The sequence below is a fragment of the Salmo salar genome, chromosome 10 (genome assembly GCF_965601325.2).
Source record: "Salmo salar chromosome 10, fSalSal1, whole genome shotgun sequence".
Classification (NCBI taxonomy): Eukaryota; Metazoa; Chordata; class Actinopteri; order Salmoniformes; family Salmonidae; genus Salmo; species Salmo salar.
The window spans coordinates 36,883,720-36,904,842 of NC_138300.1; the positions used below are offsets into that span (position 1 = coordinate 36,883,720).

At 41.7% G+C, this 21,123-nt stretch overlaps 1 protein-coding gene across 1 annotated transcript in view; it reads right to left on the reverse strand.

Annotated features, from left to right (window-relative positions):
• LOC106560309 (transforming growth factor beta receptor type 3) overlaps positions 1-16,446 on the reverse strand; it is a 166,908-nt gene extending 150,462 nt beyond the window's left edge. The window contains exons 1-2 of the mRNA XM_045687704.2: positions 16,195-16,446; positions 4,789-5,012 (exon numbers count right to left, since the gene is read on the reverse strand). Coding sequence (XP_045543660.1) covers positions 4,789-4,852 — 64 coding nt within the window. The 5' untranslated portion in view covers positions 4,853-5,012; positions 16,195-16,446. The remainder of the gene's footprint in view (positions 1-4,788; positions 5,013-16,194) is intronic.
• Between the last annotated feature and the right edge of the window lie 4,677 nt (positions 16,447-21,123).

Genomic DNA, 21,123 nt, shown 5'->3' on the forward strand with positions numbered 1-21,123 from the left:
ATATTTCTTTTTTTAAATCATTGCTGGCATACATTTTGGAAATCTGTTACCAATTATTCCCACGTATAATGGAGAGACAAGTGATCGCATAAAATGTAATCAAGGTTTGAAATGATTATGTTTAAGTCAAATATTATGTCTGTTTGGGCTTCTTGTGGTCAATTTGCAGTATTCACATGATTTGTAATTATGTTCAGGGCCCCTGACCACCCGCTCAAGAAAAAATTGACCCATGGCTAAATCTACTGTAGTTGATGATCCCTGATTTACAGGATTCTAAGGTCTAGATAAACACTACATACAGTGACTTCGGAAAGTATTCAGACCACTTGACTTTTTCCACATTTTGTTACGTTACAGCCTTATTCTAAAATTGATTAAATAAAATAAATTCCTCAGCAATCTGCACACAATACCCCATAATGACAAAGTGAAAACATGTTTTTAGAAATCTATTACAATTAAAAACAGAAATACCTTATTGTCACGCCCTGACCATAGAGAGCCCTCGGGGTTCTCTATGGTGTTTTAGGTCAGGGCGTGACTCGGTGGTGTTCTAGTTGTTATATTTCTATGTTGGTGTTTTAGTATGGTTCCCAATTAGAGGCAGCTGATTATCGTTGTCTCTAATTGGGCATCATACTTAAGTTGTCCTTTGTTCCCACCTGTTTTGTAGGATATTGTATTGTGTGAGTGCATTCAGCACCATGTAGTTCACGTTCGTTGTATGTTTATTGTTTTTTGTTTATGTTTCACTGCAAATAAATATGTGGAACCCAACTCACTCTGCGCCTTGGTCCGTCCATTACCACGACCGTGACACTTATTTACATAACCATTCACACCCTTTTTTTATGAGACTCGAAATTGAGCTCAGGTGCATCCTGTTTTCATTGATCATCCTTGAGATGTTTTTACAATGTGATTGGAGTCCACCTGTGGTAAATTCAATTGATTGGACATGATTTGGAAAGGCACACACCAGTGTATATAAGGTCCCACAGTTGACAGAGCATGTCAGTGCAAAAACCAAGCCATTAGGTCGAAGGAAATGTCCGTAGAGCTCCGAGACAGGATTGTGTCAAGGCAAAGATCTGGGGAAGGGTACCAGAACATTTCTGCACTATTGAAGTTCCCCAAGAACACAGTGGGCTCCATCATTCTTAAATGGAAGAAGTTTGGAACCTCCAAGACTCTTCCGTCATTGTAAATAATAATTTGTTCTTAACTGACTTGCCTAGTTAAATAAAGGTAAAAAAATTAAATACATAAAAAATAATAATAACAATTTAAAAAATAACATTAAAACAAGAGCTGGCCGCCTGGCCAAATTGAGAAATGTGGGAGGGGGGGGGGTCTTGGTCAAGGAGGTGACAGAGCTCTAGAGTACCTCTGTAGAGATGGTTGTCCTTCCGGAAGGTTCTCACATTTCTACAGCACTCCACCAGTCAGGCTTTTATGGTAGAGTGACCAGACGGAAGCCACACCTCAGTAAAAGGCACATGACAGCCAGCTTGGAGTTTGCTATAAAAGCACCTAAAGACTCTTAGACCATGAGACACAAGATTCTCTGGTCTGATGAAACCAAGATTGAACTCTATGGCCTGAATGCCAAGCATCACGTATGGAGGAAAACTGGTACCATCCCTACGGTGAAGCATGGTGGTGGCAGCATCATGCTGTGGGGATGTTTTTCAGAGCAGGGGCTGGGAGACTAGTCAGGATCGAGGGAAAGATGAACAGAGCAAAGTACAGAGAGATCCTTGATGAAAACCTGCTCAGGACCTCAGACTCCAGCGAAGGTTCATATTTCAACAGGGCAACGACCCTAAGCAAACAGCCAAGACAAAGCATGAGTGGCTTTGGGACAAGTCTCTGAATGTCCTTGAGTGGCCCAACCAGAGCCTGGACTTGAACCCAATCGAACATCTCTGGAGAGATGTGAAAATAGCTGTGCAGCAACGCTCCCCATCCAACCTGACAGGGCTTGAGAAGATCTGCAGAGAATGTGAGAAACTCCCCAAATACAGATGTGACAAGCTTGTAGCGTCAAACCCAAGAAGGCTCGAGGCTGTAATCGCTGCCAAAGGTGCTTCAACAAAGTACTGAGTAAACGGTGATCTGGAAAGTCATAACCAATCAATAAGTAATATAATAATACTCGAAAGAATGGTTTTCATCTTTAGTTAATTATCTGTGGATAATATACGATTAGAAAGATTCAAACATTTTGTAAAACATCACAGCACAATTGAAAAATATATGGCACATGGAAACCAAACAAAGGCGGTCTATGGTGATACCTGGGATGGGCTGAGAGTGGCTGAGGGTTGGGGTTAAAGAGTTTGTTTGGTCATGTATTGTTGTTATATATAAAAGTACCATGTATGTAAAATATAAACTCAGCAAAAAAATAAACGTCCTCTCACTGTCAACTGCATTTATTTTCAGCAAACTTAACATGTGTAAATATTTGGATGAACATAACAAGATTCAACATCTGAGACATAAACTGAACAAGTTCCACAGACATGTGACTAACAGAAATGGAATAATGTGTCCCTGAACAAAGGGGGGGTCAAAATCAGAAGTAACAGTCAGTATCTGGTGTGGCCACCAGCTGCATTAAGTACTGCAGTGCATCTCCTCCTCATGGACTGCACCAGATTTGCCAGTTCTTTCTGTGAGATGTTACCCCACTCTTCCACCAAGGCACCTTCAAGTTCCTGGACATTTCTGGGGCGAATGGCCCAAGCCCTCACCCTCCGATCCAACAGGTCCCAGACGTGCTCAATGGGATTGAGATCCTGGCTCTTTGATGGCAATGGCAGAACACTGACATTCCTGTCTTGCAGGAAATCACGCACAGAATGAGTAGTATGGCTGGTGGCATTGTCATGCTGGAGGGTCATGACAGGATGAGCCTGCAGGAAGGGTACCACATGAGGGAGGAGGATGTCTTCCCTGTAACGCACAGCGTTGCGATTGCCTGCAATGACAACAAGCGCAGTCCGATGATGCTGTGACACACCGCCCCAGACCATGACGGACCCTCCACCTCCAAATCGATCCCGTTCCAGAGTACAGGCCTCGGTGTAACGCTCATTCCTTCGACGATAAACGCGAATCCGACTATCACCCTTGGTGAGACAAAACCGCAACTCGTCAGTGAAGAGCACTTTTTGACAATCCTGTCTGGTCCAGCGACGGTGGGTTTGTGCCCATTGGCGACGTTGTTGACGGTGATGTCTGGTGAGGACCTGCCTTACAACAAGTCTTCAAGCCCTCAGTCCAGCCTCTCTCAGCCTATTGTAGACAGTCTGAGCACTGATGGAGGGATTGTGCGTTCCTGGTGTAACTCGGGCAGTTGTTGTTGCCATCCTGTACACTGCAGGTGTGATGTTCGGATGTACCGATCCTGTGCAGGTGTTGTTACATGTGGTCTGTCACTGTGAGGACGATCAGATGTCCGTCCTGTCTCCCTGTAGCTGTCTTAGGCATCTCACAGTACGGACATTGCAATTTATTTCCCTGGCCACACCTGCAGTCCTCATGCATCCTTGCAGCATGCCTATGGCACGTTCACACAGATGAGCAGGGACCCTGGGCATCTTTATTTTGGTGTTTTTCAGAGTCAGTAGAAAGGCCTCTTTAGTGTCCTAAGTTTTCATAACTGTGACCTTAATTGCCTACCGTCTGTAAGCTGTTAGTGTCTTAACGACCGTTCCACAAGTGCATGTTCATTAATTGTTTATGGTTCATTGAACAAGCATAGGAAACAGTGTTTAAACCCTTTACAATGAAGATCTGTGAAGTTATTTGGATTTTTACGAATTATCTTTGAAAGACAGGGTCCTGAAAAAGGATAGTTTCTTTTTTTGCAGAGTTTAAATGTAAAATGTATATGTAAAATGTATAGGTAAAATGTATGTAGCAAAAATATGTAGCAAAAAAGCTGTAAAAAAAACTACGATATTAGTCCTCCGAAGAGGGGTTAAAAAAAAGTACCACATTTATGAAGTTTATTTAAAGTGGTTGATGTTGATAAGCAGACTGAGTCTTCAACGTCTGAAAGCCTGCCACATAACCACAGGTTTTCAGCAGGCATTATCTTATTTGTTTGTTTCCGTGTTGTTGTTTTCTTCTCTCCTATCTCTGCAGTCTGCCTTACCAAGCAGCTGTAAATCACAGTGCTTTTGGCTTCGCCTGAATCTCATTCCAATCAATCTGGCAGATACTTGTGGAGGCATTATGGAGGCCTTCTAGACCTGCTATGAGATCGAAGCTGTCAGCACTTTTTTTCTGCCTCAGCCCTGCCTCAGCCCTGTTTCAACCCTGCCTCAACCCTGCCACAAACCTGCCTCTGTCTCAGAGCTCCAACAACAAATCTCTGCTCTGGGGAGGCCTGCCTGCTGGGAGAAACAGGGGAAATTCCTAGAGTGTGGGGCGATTTGTGATTGCCTGAAAAAACAGGCAACACCAGGTTAGCCCTGACGAGGCCCGGAGTGCAAAGTGTGCTTCCAGTTCCTAAGAGTGATTCCACTGCTTGGCTGCCTTCCACAGTGAAGACTCAATATATAAGAGCATACATTGACTACTCACTCTACTCACATAGAAAACATCTAGCACTAAACATACAGTTTCCATTTCCATGTTTTGCTACTCTATTACCAAAAGCCTTTATTCTTATCTTTCTTTGAACATTTGTATTAAAAATATAGCCTATAATAATATATAATTCAAAAATCCCTATGTCTACAGATATATAAGCAGCCAAAGATGACTTACCTGCAAATGCTGAGCAGCAGAACGCCAGGAGAAACAGGGGTAGAATGGGTCTGTCTGGCATCATAATGCTGCAGTTATACTGTAGTAGAACTGGCCTACAGCTTATCCAGAAGAGGACAGGATGTATCCACTGGACGGCCTTCCTTCCTCCTGGTTCTTCACAAGTACAACCCTTCTTCCACCACACAGTCAGTCAGTAGAGAGAAACCTCACAGGAGCTCCTGCTGCAAAGAACAGGAGTAGGAGTAGAGAGAGAGAGTGAGACAGAGAAACATGATGGCTAAACGTTTAGCATGACCAAAGAGTAAGACTGATTGTAAGTCCCAAATGGCACCCTATTCCCGGCATAGTGCACTACTTTTGACCTTAGCCCTATGGGCCCTGATCAAAAGTAGTACACTATATAGGGTGCCATTTGGGACGCAGCAGTGGCAAGTACCAGAAGGGGCAAGTACCAGAAGGGGCATTAGGATCTAGTTCCCTGTGGAACTGATGAGAAGAGACAGGAGAGAGGGGAGACAGTGGCTCGGAGACCAGGAGGATTAATCTCATAGGGCTAACTAAACATCATGTGAGTTTTTAGGGTTCTTGTTCTTGGTACCCATACCGGCCACCCACCTACCCCACCACAGCCCACGCACGGTCAGTCAAAGAGGGGTATCTGAGGGTTGAGGTATGGCTGGGTGGCCAGCGGGTGTGAAAACACTGTTTTCTGAACATGTTATGGGGTGGGTGGGGTAATTCACCCAGTTTAATTGAGATCGTTGGGAAAGACGGGACCCTCCAGCAGGATCCTGGTTAAGCTGCTTAGTGCCAGTGGGGTCGATTTTGCTGCAATCAGCATGACCATAGCTGAACCTTTTAACTTGACCAGGCTATAGACCACACCCTGTTAGCCAACCTCCAAACAGGGAATAGCACCATAAAACCCTTATGGTCTTAATTCATTCCATTCGTATTGCTTCCTCATCTTAACACAATAAAAATAAATACTCCAAAATCAATGAATGGAATCTAATAATGGATCATATAATGTCCCGATAAAACATAACGTTGTTAATTAAAAACTTCTGTCTTTTTACCATTATGTTTAATTAAATGTTTATATATTGTAGTTATTTTTCAACCTTTTACAACTCAACACTTTGATTTGTCAAAAAAGGTTATAACAATGCAACAACCCACGTCAAATCAGTCTTTAAAAAAATCCATCAGAATTAGCCTGGTGGTCAATTCTGTTTGCGCTTTAGCCAACTGCTCTCTGTGTCCATTTGTTGGCATGCCAAAGATGTGCATGGCTTGACAACAATAGAAAAGTTGGCTACGGCACATTCACTAGGGTACCAGGAGAGATAAAAAATATGCTTTGAATGTCATTTATCTGGGACATTTTTCAACATGGTGACAGGCTTTGTTATTATTCAGTTATATTTTGGTGAAACTGTTTATTTTTTCCAACAGATGATGGCCAGATTTTACTTTTTAGTTTTAAAGCTGCAATATGTAACTTTTCGACTGACCTGACCAAATTCACATAGAAATGTAAATTATGGCTGTGTCATTCTTATTGAAAGCAAGCCTAAGAAGCGGTAGGTCTGTTCTATGTGCGCTATTGTAGGCTCGGCCCTAATTGATGTGCTCTCTGACACCTGGAGTTGCATGCCAAATGGTCAAGGAGCACAAGGAAGACAAAGGACCATGCCAAAGGACTAGTCAGCCCTTCCCCCCTCTGAGGGGCCAAAATGTATCTCTCTGTTATAGTATCCAGAGGACTGACTATTGAGTGTGATAGAATAAAACTAAATTATCCATGTTTGGTATCTATCCAAAACTTGTTCACTGAGGATAACTCTGATGCATCTATATGGATGTATGATCTCTGTGGTAACTTGTATCTGTACAGGGTGAACTCTAAATTACTCTCAAAGGGATTTTATTGTCCTCTCAGGAATTCTGTCTCATGGTCTCATTCCCCAGACAAGCCTTTAAATGCTGTGACACCCTGTGGAGATTGGGCCTTGGTGGTCAATTTACACTGTAAACTTGGTATCGTTTGATTGGTCAATGGTGGCTGGTCTTGGGTAGAAAGGTTACATTTCCATTCCATGGAGGAAGGTTGCATGATTAATTATAATTTCCTAGGCTTCTCTTTGTTCATGCTTTGCCGTGTAAGGGAATCCACTCATTGTACAATGTTAATTAAATATCTGCCTTTGATATCAACAATTCTCAGACCAATTCTTGCTAGTCAACGTCAACTCATTGCCTAATGCTTGCGTATATTTTAATTATCTTTATGGAGTCAGATAAACATTTTAATAGGCTAATTGCTTAGTCTTATTACGAGTCACATGTGAGGTATTTATAATATACACATATCATACATGATAAAAATTACAACCACTACACTATTTCTATGCTTCCCATTCTTAAGTTTCATTTCGTTGTCTTTTACTTTCGGTTATGTACAACAGTTTCAAACAGTTGAATGCAATATTTGTAGATGGAATAAATGGTTCTCTACACTATACTTTCTTATTTTGTCACAAACTGAAATTAAGCAAACTATTCGAATTTTAGCAACCAGGAAATGGCAACACGATTTCTACATAGTGCACCTTTAAAAGTCATATAGTGCACCTTTAAAAGACATTTAAATAATTTGTGGAATGATAAGTGAACAGTAAGCCTGCCTCAGTATCACTATCACAGCATTAGTCAGTTAGGACAGGGAAAGGGATTTTTCATAGCTCATTGAGTTGTTAGGATTACCCTACAATAGCAAAGGATTCTCTGAACAATAGAGCAGTAATGCAGCACACAGAGGAATGCACCACTGCAGCATGGCCGTTCAGATTATTACCCCAGTGCAGAGAGTCCTGACAGGCCAGATGCCAGCCCTATTGTGGTTTCCTCACTCTGTATGCTCTCACATTGTTGAGGGCCAACACAGACCACAGTAATATACTGTGCCCAGTCTTTCTCTATGTATATTTTAAAATCTTTATTTAACTAGGCAAGTCAGTTAAGAACAAATTCTTATTTACAATGACAGCCTACTCTAGCCAAACCCAGACAATGCTGGGCTAATTGTGGACCACCCTATTGGACTCCCAATCAAAGCCAGATATGATACAGCCTGGATTTGAACCAGGTATGATATTGGCGCCTCTTGCACTGATGATGCAGTGCCTTAGACCGCTGCGCCGCTCAGGAACCCTAAAGTATGGCCTGTCAGGAGATGACATGATGTAACAGCTGTCTTTGTCGTCCTCAGATGAAGGGGAAGAGAAATCAAACCAAAATGCAGCGTGGTAAGTGTCCGTCATTTTAATGAGAAAACTGAACACTAAAATACGACAAACAACATAAAAGAACAACCGAACAATTCCATAAGGCACAGAAGCTATACGGAAAACAATCACCCACAAAACCCCAAAGGAAAAACAGGCTACTTATGTGTGACTCCCAATCAGCAACAACGAACTACAGCTGTGCCTGATTGGGAGCCACACACGGCCCAAAACAAAGAAATACAAAAACATAGAAAAATGAACATAGAACGCCCACCCAATGTAACACCCTGGCCTAACCAAAATAAAGAACAAAAACCCCTCTCTATGGCCAGGGCGTTACACATGATGTGACTGTCAACATCAGAATTTTGTTAATTTTCATGTATGTTCCCCCTCAGACGTACCTTCCAGCCCACCTCAAAGCAACATGAGTTCCAGAATCTATCTTATAGAATAATATAATTTTTGGGCCAGTGGCCAGCATTGCTGCTCTATGATCAGCGCTCATGGACCATGGCAGCCGCCAGTTGATGACAAGACTGGTGTAAGAAGACATGCTGGTGATCTGGTGTGACTGACTGTCCAGTGATGAGCAGAGTGAGAGATGAGGTCATGTTACAGAAGGAGCATCTCTATCTTTTTCCTATTGCGCACCTCTTAACCTTTCCACTGCAACAGAGAGAATGCATGGGAGGAGAAATGCATGGGAGGAGAGATGAATGGGAGGAGAGATGTATGGACGGAGGCCAAAGTAGGGCTAAGGATAGCTTTTATTTATTTAAATTTTTTTCACCTTTATTTAACCAGGTAGGCCAGTTGAGAACAAGTTCTCATTTACAACTGCGACCTGGCCAAGATAAAGCAAAGCAGTGCGACACAAACAACAACACAGAGTTACACATGGAATAAACAAACGTACAGTCAATAACACAATAGGGGAAAAAAAGTCTATATACAGTGTGTGCAAATGGAGTGAGGAGGTAAGGCAATAAATAGGCCATAGTAGCGAAGTAATTACAATTTAGCAAATTAACACTGGAGTGACAGATGTGCAGATGATGATGTGTAAGTAGAAATACTGGTGTGCAAAAGAGCAAAAAAGTAAATAAAAACAATATGGGGATGAGGTAGGTAAGATTGGATGGGCTATTTACAGATGGGCTGTGTACAGCTGCAGCGATCCGGTAGCTGCTCAGATAGCTGATGTTTAAAGTTAGTGAGGGAGATGTAAGTCTCCAACTTCAGCAATTTTTGCAATTCGTTCCAGTCATTGGCAGCAGAGAACTGGAAGGAAAGGTGGCCAAAGCAGGTGTTGGCTTTGGTAATGACCAGTGAGATATACCTGCTGGAGCGCGTGCTATGGGTGGGTGTTGTTATCGTGACCAGTGAGCTGAGATAAGGCGGAGCTTTACCTAGCAAAGACTTATAGATGACCTGGAGCCAGTGGGTCTGGCGACGAATATGTAGCGAGGGCCAGCCGACGAGAGCATACAGGTCGCAGTGGTGGGTGGTATATGGGGCTTTGGTGACAAAACGGATGGCACTGTGATAGACTGCATCCAGTTTGCTGAGTAGAGTGTTGGAGGCTATTTTGTAAATGACATTGCCGAAGTCGAGAATCGGTAGGATCCTCGACCTAAGGTGCTTTGCAGTGCTCTGAAGCATGGAGTGGATAGAGGCCTAAGAGATGGAAGGAGAGCTAAGGTGCATCAACAGAGGGAGCCGAGGGCTGATGAGAACTGAGGAGGGCTAAGGTGCATCACTGAGCTCCACAGTGCAAACAGCTGCTGGAACAAAGGGCCTTTCAGACCCTGGCAGCTGTGTGGGCTGGAAAGTCGTTTTGGATGATCACGACAAATATTACACTTCCAGGGCTAGTGCCATCTCTTTTTGATTTGTTGGCCCCTTTCCCAACGCCCCCTTCCCCTTTCATAAGTGGAGGTAAACTCTGTCCCTCCATTCTCCACTATAGGCCAAATTCCATATCAACGGGAAGCTAGATGACATGATATAATTCAGAGCGTTCAGGCCAGCGCTAAACTGTGTTGCGACCACACAGAGTACAGAGTGGAAACCGGTTGTGGTCTTGAGCAAGAAGAGTGAAATGAGAAAAAGTGCTGAAGTGTTTTTGCTTCCTTCCGGAGTTTAGATTGATGGTTGTGACACAGTGGGTTCAGAAGCACTTTCATTAGGCCTAATTGTTTCCAGGAGACAAAAAGAACTGGCCTAGCCTATCATGAAAGAGTCAAATCAACCAGTCTAAGGGTTATTGCATGGGTCTGAACTCTGGATTCAAACCAATGACTGTATACATTATGAATGGACAAAGCCTTCGATCACGTGACACCATGAATTCCTATGTTTATTTTATTTATTTAACAAGGCAAGTCAGTTAAGAACAAATTCTTATTTACAATGACGGCCTACCAAAAGGCAAAATGCCTCCTGGGATTTGGGATTTTAAAAAATCTAAAATAAAATGTTAAAAATATAGGACAAAACACATCACAACAAGAGAGACAACACAACACTAAATAAAGAGAGACCTAAGATAACAACATAGCATGGCAGCAACATGACAACACAACATGTTAGCAGCACAACATGGTAGCAGCACAAAACATGGTACAAACATTATTGGGCACAGACAACAGCACAAAGGGCAAGAAGGTAGAGACAACAATACACCACGCAAAGCAGCCACAACTGTTAGTAAGAGTGTCCATGAATGAGTCTTTCAATTAAGAAATTGAGATAAAACTGTCCAGTTTGAGTGTTTGTTGCAGCTCGATCGTTGCTAGCTGCAGCAAACTGAAAAGACGAGCGACCCAGGGATGTGTGTGCTTTGGGGACCTTTAACAGAATGTGACTGGCAGAACGGGTGTTGTATGTGGAGGATGAGGGCTGCAGTAGATATCTCAGATAGGGGGAAGTGAGGCCTAAGAGGGTTTTATAAATAAGCATCAACCAGTGGGTCTTGCGATGGGTATACAGAGATAGATGGTAAAAGGGGAGTATAGAGTGCAATGACGTGTCCTATAAGGAGCATTGGTGGCAAATCTGAAGGCCGAATGGTAAAGAACATCTAGCCGCTCGAGAGCATCCTTACCTGCTGATCTATAAATTACGTCTCCGCAATCTAGCATGGGTAGGATGGTCATCTAATCAGGGTTAGTTTGGCAGCTGGGGTGAAAGAGGAAAGTTTACGATAGAGGAAACCAAGTCTAGATTTAACTTTAGCCTGCAGCTTTGATATGTGCTGAGAGAAGGATCCCAAGTACTTGTATGAGGTGACTACCTCAAGCTCTAAACCCTCAGAGGTAGTAATCACACCTGTAGGGAGAGGGACATTCTTCCAAACCACATGACCTTTGTTTTGGAGGTGTTCCGAACAAGGTTAAGGCTATGTGAAGACTCAATAGCGCAATGAAGCCAAATTAAGTCAGTTAAGATGGCATCTCGTGGAGACATAACATGCGCAGATTGAGCTACTCCAGGAAGTGACGTTGCAGACTAACTTGGAGTTGAGGAAAGACTGACTGCATCGCTTTTTGGTTTTATAAGAAACATTAATGTGTTGGAAATTCCACATTGTTTTCATAGTCAACTTACACAAAGCACTGACACACACACACTTACCCCACCAGACATGCCACCAGTGGGCTGGACACATGAACTTTAAAAAAAACGCTTTTTCTGATAAAAACTAGTTCATTGCATCCGCCGTGGAGCCCAGTCTCATAATATTACCATCTGTCCCAACTGCTTGCCGTAGTTTTGAAGTAATCGCAAAAGAAATGGCTTTATTTTAAGGCATTTTTCACCCTGCCAGCTCATATTAGTTCTATTGAGGTTTAGGTTTCAAAAAACAAATAAAGCACTTTTGTGTGTATATACTGACATGTGTATGTACAGATTTTTCCATTCATTATAATGGAGGATCCTGTTTTCTGCTAACAATGCCTACAGTACCACGGTCGGCCTGGAACTACCGCAACTTCAATGAGGGGGCAGTCGTTCTCCCCTGATTCAAACCGATGCAAGAAACTGACTGACTTTTTGTTGCCGCAACAGTAGGATCACCTCATGTGACTTCTCTTTTAACTCTAGCCGTCCGTCCAAGCAGAGCTTCCATTTCACTCCAAGCTGGTCTGGAATACCCATTAGAGACACTGCAGACCCCAGACTGAACATAATAAGTAGCTATGAGGTACTCTACACTATTGCAGCGTAGGAGGGACCGTAAATGCCACATGGTTACCAAAACGCAGCAGCCTTATCCTAAATCCAGGAAACCAGGCAGAATTGTTTACTTAAGCAATAAGGCACGAGGGGTGTGGTATATGGCCAATATACCACGGCTAAGGGCTGTTCTTAGGCACAACGCATCGCAGAGTGCCTGGATACAGCCCTTAGCCGTGGTATATTGGCCATATACCACAAACCCCCGAGGTGCCTTATTGCTATTATAAACTTGTTACCAACGTTATTAGAGCAGTAAAAATAAATGTTTTGTCATTCCCATGATATACAGTCTGGTATACCACGGCTGTCAGCCAATCAGCATTCAGGGCTTAAGATAAACTGAGATTAATGAATTTAGTACTGTGGCCGTATGTAGCAAGCATCTAGGAGTAGGAGTGCTGATCTAGGATTAGTCCCCCAACCATGTAAACTTGTGCATTGTGATCTAAAAAGCAAAACTGATTCTAGATCAGCACTCCTATACTGAGACACTTGATACATATGGCCCCTAGTCACATCTAATGCAAAATTATTACAATTATTAATCAACAGTGTTAAAAAGGGCTATTTATATAACTCCCTCCTATCTAACAAAGGGAAAGGCTGTCTAATGAAGGATGTCCTGTGCTGGCTGCAAACCACCCAGAGACCAGTAACTTGCATGCTCTGCCACTCTTACGCCGGATCAAGCATAAATCACCTATTAAATACGGCTAATGTGTCTGAATGAGCGTCTCCAACCACCTCATCTCAGTTCATTAGTCCATCTGGACATTAGTCCATCTGGACAACTACCCATCCAGAATATGAGTTCTGTTTCTGCAATAGGACATTGAGAAGCTTCATAACCTAAAATGACACTCATCTGACTGCTCTCATTTCAATAGTTCACTGAATGAAGTACACTCTTAGAAAAAAAGGTGCTATCTTGAACCTAAAACAGTTCTGCGGTTGTAATTATAACAACACTTTTTGGTTCCAGGTAGAACCCTTTTGGTTCCAGGAATAACCCTTTTGGGTTCTATGTACGTAAAACCCTTTCCACAGAGGGTTCTACATGGAACCAAAAAGGGTTATTCTATGGGGACAGCTGAAGAACACTTTTGGAGAAAAAAAATTCTAAGAGTGCAGGCTGGCCTCCCGAGTAGCACAGTGGTCTAGAGATCCTGGTTCGAGTCCAGGCTCTGTCACAGCCAGCCGCGACTGGGTGACCCAAGGGGTGGCGCACAATTGGCCCAGCATCGTCCAGGTTTAGGGGAGGGTTTAGCCGGCAGGGATGTCCTTGTCCCATTGCGCACTAGCGACTTGTGTGGCGGACCGGGTGCAGTGCATGCTGACACGGTCGCCAGGTGTACGGTGTTTCCTCCAACACATTGGCGTGGCTGGCTTCCGGGTTAAGTGGGCATTGTGTCAAGAAGTAGTGCGGCTTGGCTGGGTTGTGTTTCGGAGGACGTACGACTCTCCCGAGTCAATAAGGGAGTTGCAGAGATGGGACAACACTGTAACTACCAATTGGATACCACGAAATTGGGGAGAAAAAGGGGTAAAATAATATAAAAGAAATAATAATAATACATTTTAAAAAAGAGTGTAGGCTGGCTTGTTCAGTCTAAAGTTGTGTTTCTCAACTGCATAAGACACCGATGATGCAGAGTAACTACCGTTGTTTATAATAAACAATGTGCTTGTCCAGAAGAGACAAATCTTCCCTCCCCACATCCCCTCTTGTGGAAGTGAGACGCCACGTGTCAATGCAAGGGATGCACACTTAGGATGCATGTATTGACTAGCTGTGTCTCTCTCTGTCTGTGTGCGTGCGTGCGTGCGTGCCTGCGTGGTGTCCTCCTGTGTGGCTCAGTTGGTAGAGCATGGCACTTGCAATGCCAGGGTTGTGGGATCAATCCCTGAGGGGAACCAGTACAAAAATGCATGTAGTCACTACTGTAAGTTGCTCTGTAATGTAAAGTGTGTGTGTGTGTGTGTGTGTGTGTGTGTGTGAACACATATTGATTACTTAATATAGTGACAGGGACTGACCAGCTACACACTCTCCCCAAACATATGTGCACTGACCCCTGAGTAAGTCAATCCATATGCACACACAATCTGCTCAAACACACAGCCACAGACTCTCTGCTCATACACTGAATGTCATCAGTATGTGAGATCTATATGAGTGAGTCACAACAACTGAGTACATACACACAAGCATCAACATGCATATTCCCTGGTCCTGCTTTTCTTTCTCTCTGAGTCAGTTCAGTTATTCACTGATATAGAGACTGAGGGCATGCTTATGTTTGCTTTGATATCAGGCTCAGCCTCTCCTTCTGTGTTTTATTCACCTCACCTAAGGCATGAGTTACAGGTCTCTCACCCGTCTCCCTACTTCTGACACCATGGAATAGGTACAAGCCCTTACCTCAGCTGCTAAACACAGGCACAAGACCAGATATCAAATATATAGCTATTAAAAATGTGCACAACACTACAGCTGCCATCAAGCTTAACATAGCCTATCATGCCCCAGACTGCCCAACAACAATCCTCCTAGGAAATCCCTAAAGCAAGTATTTAGAAAGCAATTCAAATAGCTTTCTGACACAGAGCTCGATCTGTAGTCTAAAGCTTTTTTTCAGCTCATGTTTTATAACTACATTAATTATGACTTTTCCCATATCAGACATACTACTGTATAAATCTGCTATTCTTTCATCATAACAAGGCAAACAGTTATATCTACTTTTACCAAGTCAATAACAGTATTATAATGCATCAAAGGTTTCTGAAAACGGTTCCTAAAACGACAGAATTGCAGAACTAAATCAGCAAAAATTACAGAGAACTCAAACTAAAGGAAGATAGGTGCATACTGCAAATGTATAAATCATGGTAAAAAATTCACATCCTTTCAGAAATTGCTGTAGACAGTTTGGTATCATGCTTTGCTTTCACATCAGTGATGCCACACTGGAACACAACTTGAAGTTGTTTAAGGCAGGGATACAAAACAAAATCATACAGTAAAGTGATGTTCAGCACTAAGGTGTGATATCTGGTTATGGCAGGTCAGTTGTGTAATGTTAAAGTTCCTTCCCGCCAGTAATCCTCTGACCATGGTGTCTACATCAAAGCTTGCACAAATAAATAGCCTAATACCAATTTAGCCTAATACATAAGCCTGCATTACTATGTTTACTATTTACAATGTTAGAATAAATTATTGAAATGAATTATCCAATGTGAATATTTATTGATTTAGTTAGTTATAAACAGTTATAAACCAGTTGCATATTATAAGAAACAATGCTGACACTAATTGAGGGGTGATAGGTAGTTGTAGGTGTGCGCAAGGACCATGCAACTGGCCATGCTTGTTTGGTTTTGAGAGCTTGACAGCTTCAATATACTCAGAATCTTACGTTTGCAAATAGCTTTTGGGATAGTTGTTCATTCAGGAAAGCATAGGACGTCATTAAAGTTGATAAGAGGGAAAAGTTCATCACTGTTGATCTGAAGAACTATTGTGTGTGCATTGGAAGAACATGTCAAAACAAAAGCCAATGCACTTTTTGTTTGTTCTGTCACTTGGAACAATACAGCCTATCACAAAATATCCGACATATTCTGCTGGCCGGCAGGGATGTTCATACTCTGTGCCCTGTTTTGCATCCTTGCAGTGCGGGGTTGTGAGCCGGGGACACAGCAATTATTTATCCCAGAGATGTTCCGAAAAAAATGCGAGATATTACATAAATTATTTTCATAAAACAATTACTATGTAGGCCTAATGTAACTTTTCTTTCTGTACGCTAGTATAACATGTTTCACAACGTTTAACGCTTAAAGAAGAACTCTGACGTACCATGCAGAATATCCAGAAATCTCAAAGTAAACTTTGTTGTAAATTGTAGCTTGCTTGCCTTGCAGTGGTTCGAATGGATGCGATATGTATCCTTTCCTGGAAAAACCCCTCTGCGTCCTTGGAAAACAACGTTAGATGTCAGGTAACAGAATTTGCCGAGTTTATGAATAGTGAGTCCACTACTATTGCGATATGTTTTAAAGTTTTAAATACCTATCTCCGTTTTCACTAGGCACTTCATTTTGGGGGTTGGTCTTGTGGTGGGAGGAGGCTGCGAGGTAAACTAGCTAGCTACATCAGTCAACAGATTGGTTTTCATTGGAGAAGAGCAGACAGTTGCTGCTGTCATTCCAGTGAAAGTATAATTATGGTCCAAACAGATTGCACATTATGACATTAGGCAAACACAATATAGGCTAATTGAACTATGAAATTAATTAAATAGTATTGTTATTATTGGGTTTAATAATGATTAATAATGAATATTAAAATTATAATGTTTGGTTCTCTTTATAAGCAGCATTTTCCAATGTTGTTGTCGATGTTTCATTTTTTTACACTCAACACATAATAAGTAATTAGTTGTAATGACCTCTCCCATCAGGAAGTTGAAAAGGTTTGGCATGGGCCCTCAAATCCTCAAAAAGTTATACAGCTGTGGTATGGCAACAGCACTGCCCTCGGTTGCATGGCCCTACAGAGGGTGGTGCGGACAGCCCAGTCTGTAACTTTCTCACTCACATATAAGTGAACTTGTCTCAATACTTTTGGTCCCCTAAAATGGGGGACTATGTACAAAAACTGCTGTAATTTTGAAACTTTTCACCTGATATGGATGACAATACCCACAAATTAAAGCTGATAGTCTGCACTTTAACCTCATAGTCATAATATCATTTCAAATCCAAAGTGCTGGAGTACCGAGCCAAAACAACATCAACAAATGTCACTGTCCCAATACTTTTGGAGCTCACTGTATATTTATTTTCCCTTTTATTTAACTAGGTAAGTCAGTTAAGAACAAATTCTTATTTTCAATGACGGCCTAGGAACAGTGGGTTAACTGCCTTGTTCAGGGGCAGAACGACAGATTGTAACCTTGGGATTCGATCTTGCAACCTTTCGGTTACAAGTCCAAGTATAACCTGATGCCTAGTCACCTTACCCCTATACATTTCTACCTCTATAACTCCAGTATCCCTGCACATTGTAAATATGGTATTGGAACTGACCCTGTATATAGCTTCTTACTTTCTCATGTTCTTCTTATTTCTAGTGTGTTTTTGTTCTACTTTATGTTATTTTTAGTGCTGCATTTACAGTTGAAGTGGGAAGTTTACATACACTTAGGTTGGAGTCATTAAAACTCGTTTTTCAACCACTCCACAAATTTCTTGTTAGCAAACTATAGTTTTGGCAAGTCGGTTAGGACATCTACTTTGTGCATGACACAAGTCATTTTTCCAACAATTGTTTACAGACAGATTATTTCACTTATAACTCACTGTATCACAATTCCAGCGGGTCAGAAGTTTATATACATTAAGTTGACTGTGCCTTTAAACAGCTTGGAAAATTCCAGAAAATGATGTCATGGTTTTAGAAGCTTCTGATAGGCTAATTGACATCATTTGAGTCAATTGGAACTGTACCTGTGGATGTATTTCAAGGCCGACCTTCAAACTCAGTGCCTCTTTGCTTGACATCATCAAAAAATGAAAAGAAGTAAGCCAAGACCTCAGAAAAAAAATTGTAGACCTCCGCAATTCTGGTTCATCCTTGGGAGCAATTTCCAAATGCCTGAAGGTACCACGTTCATCTGTACAAACAATAGTATGCAAGTATAAACACCATGGGGCCACGCAGCCGTCATACTTCTCAGGAAGGAGATGCGTTCTGTCTCCTAGAGATGAACATACTTTGGTGTGAAAAGTGCAAATCAATCCCAGAACAACAGCAAAGGACCTTGTGAAGATGCTGGAGGAAACAGGTACAAAAGTATCTATATACAAAGTAAAATGAGTCCTATATCGACATAACCTGAAAGGCCGCTCAGCAAGGCAGAAGTCACTGCTCCAAAACCACCATAAAAAAGCCAGACTACGGTTTGCAACTGCACATGGGGACAAAGATCGTACTTTTTGGAGAAATGTCCTCTGGTCTGATGAAACAAAAATAGAACTGTTTGGCCATAATGACCATCATTATGTTTGGAGTTAAAAGGGGGAGGCTTGCAAGCCGAAGAACACCATCCCAACCGTGAAGCACGGAGGTGGCAGCATCATGTTGTGGGGGTGCTTTGCTGCAGGAGGGACTGGTGCATTTCACAAAATAGATGGCATCATGAGGAAGGAAAATCATGTGGATATACTGAAACAACATTTCAAGACATCAGTCAGGACGTTAAAGCTTGGTCGCAAATGGGTCTTCCAAATGGACAATGACCCCAAGCATACTTCCAAAGTTGTGGCAAAATAGCTTGCGGCCAACAAAGTCAAGGTATTGGAGCGGCCATCACAAAGCCCTGACCTCAATCCCATAGAAAATTTGTGGGCAGAAGTGAAAAAGCGTGTGCGAGCAAGGAGGCCTACAAACCTGACTCAGTTACACCAGCTCTGTCAGGAGGAATGGGCCAAAATTCACCCAACTTATAGTGGGAAGCTTTTGGAAGACTACCCGAAACGTTTGACCCAAGTTAAACAATTTTAAGGCAACGCTACCAAATACTAATTGAGTGTATGTAAACTTCTGACCAACGGGGAATGTGATGAAAGAAATAAAAGCTGAAATAAATCATTCTCTCTTCTATTATTCTCACATTTCACATTCTTAAAATAAAGTGGTGATCCTAACTGACCTAAGACCGGGAATTTTTACTAGAATTAAATGTCAGGAATTGTGACAATCTGAGTTTAAATGCATTTGGCTAAGGTGTATGTAAACTTCCGACTTCAACTGTATATTGATTACTACATTGTTGGGTTTGGAGCTTGCAAGAAAGGCATTTCACTGTCCTTGTGCGAGCTCTCCCTCAAGGTGTTGTTCCTTGGTTTTCTCGCTTCATGCCATTGATGAAGCCTACCAATGTCTACATGTTTAATACATGACTGTCTTATTAGCTTTGACTGGTCCAAAAAATAGGAAACAACTGATTCTGTATTACAAAAAAATTAAAAGGTGGGATTAGTCAAATGTTCCATGTGCTCCCCTCCTCCCAGATAGCTATCATCTAGCAAGCATACATCACTGTGTGTATGTGTGTGTGTGTATATTGATATTATTAGCTGCATATATCTGTACCTACCTCGTCAACTCGTCTCGTATCTCTGAACAAACAGATCTGTTTTGCTTTGATGTGATATCATCTCTCCACAGAGAGGGAGATGCTATATGGCAGGGTACAACACAAATGTCAGAGAGATGATTTGCCACTAATGAGCCGGTACCTGTGACAAGAGGGGAGGAAACTTTGTTTCGGAACACCTTGATGCCTTCACAACAACACTGATGTGTCGCTTCTGAGAGTTGACAAGCTAACGCTCAAAGGGCTCAAATCATTTTACGTCTCATACATATGTATGTATGTATGATGACAGTGAAAGGCCTGCTTATATTGTTGTATGTTTATTTGGTGTTCAATGTTTGGGCTGAGGGTAGGCTGACATCTCAGACAGAGAGAAAAATTAAGTGTGAATAAGAAAATAAAAATAGCATGATATCTTCTAATTTCAGGGAAGTAAAAGTAGTACTATAGTTAGTAGCCTATTAGACAGCAGTAAAAAAAAAAATACATTGAGAATTGGCTAAAAAGGGGCAGAGGGGCTGGGCTGAAGTAATGAATTCTGTACATTTTAATATAAACCTGAAGAGTAAGGAAATACATAACCCCTGACCTCTGTCTCACAAAGAGTGATTATGTATTATGTGAGTTATGTATGAGCAACATGAAAAAGGCTTCAAAAGTTGACCATTATAGCTCACAGTTTGAATATAGTGAAAAAGTGAAGGACTACCCAACATAACTGCACAGCATGTTCATCTTGTGCAGAGAAAGAAAATCCCAAATAATGACAGAGACTATTGATTGTTGATAGATATATCAGAATCACTTTATCCACCAAGTACCTTTAACCGGAATTTAACTGTGAAGTGGTGCTGCCGGCAACAGACAAAATATGCAAACAGAATATAGATGTCCACAAGTTAACAAAAACAGTAAACACACGAGCAGTGACCAAAACACTGTGGCTGCCTCACTGAGTGCCCAAATTTTGTCAAACAATTTATGGAAACTAACAGTATATTAAATGCATGGTCCTTGCACGTCAGTTCTCCAGTTAGCCTTCGGCAGAGTAGTTTCTGCACCACACATAATGTAGGTAATACTGCCCTCCTGTGGCTGTTTCCAAATAGCACTCCTCCTGATTCATATAAAGATGCAGGCCAACAATGTTTTCCTCATCCTTCTATCGTCATTTCAGTACTGTATTGTCAGACAAATGCTCATGTATTTTGTGGTTATTCAAAGCACTATTGGTAAGTTCGAATAAGTACTGTTTGTGTTTAAGAGGCACTTACAAAGAAACTTTGCTGAATGAACATTAATTACTTTCATTCCCAATGAAACGCCATTACCACATGTTGAGAGCAGTTCCTGACGTGTCCAAATAGAATGGAAAGCTCAGAGTTAGATCTTTATTTGAGTGATGTTCCCATTTATTGTAGAATACAAAATACAGTTCCAATACAAAATATGACCTTACAAACGGGATGAGATTCATTCCATAAGCTTTCTAGTGAGACAGTTAGAACCGTGCTCTCTCCTCTTACCTTTGCTAACACTTCCTGGTAAAAATTATTATTATTTTTACACCTTTATTTAACCAGGCTAGTCAATTAACACATTCATATTTACAATAACAAAAGGCC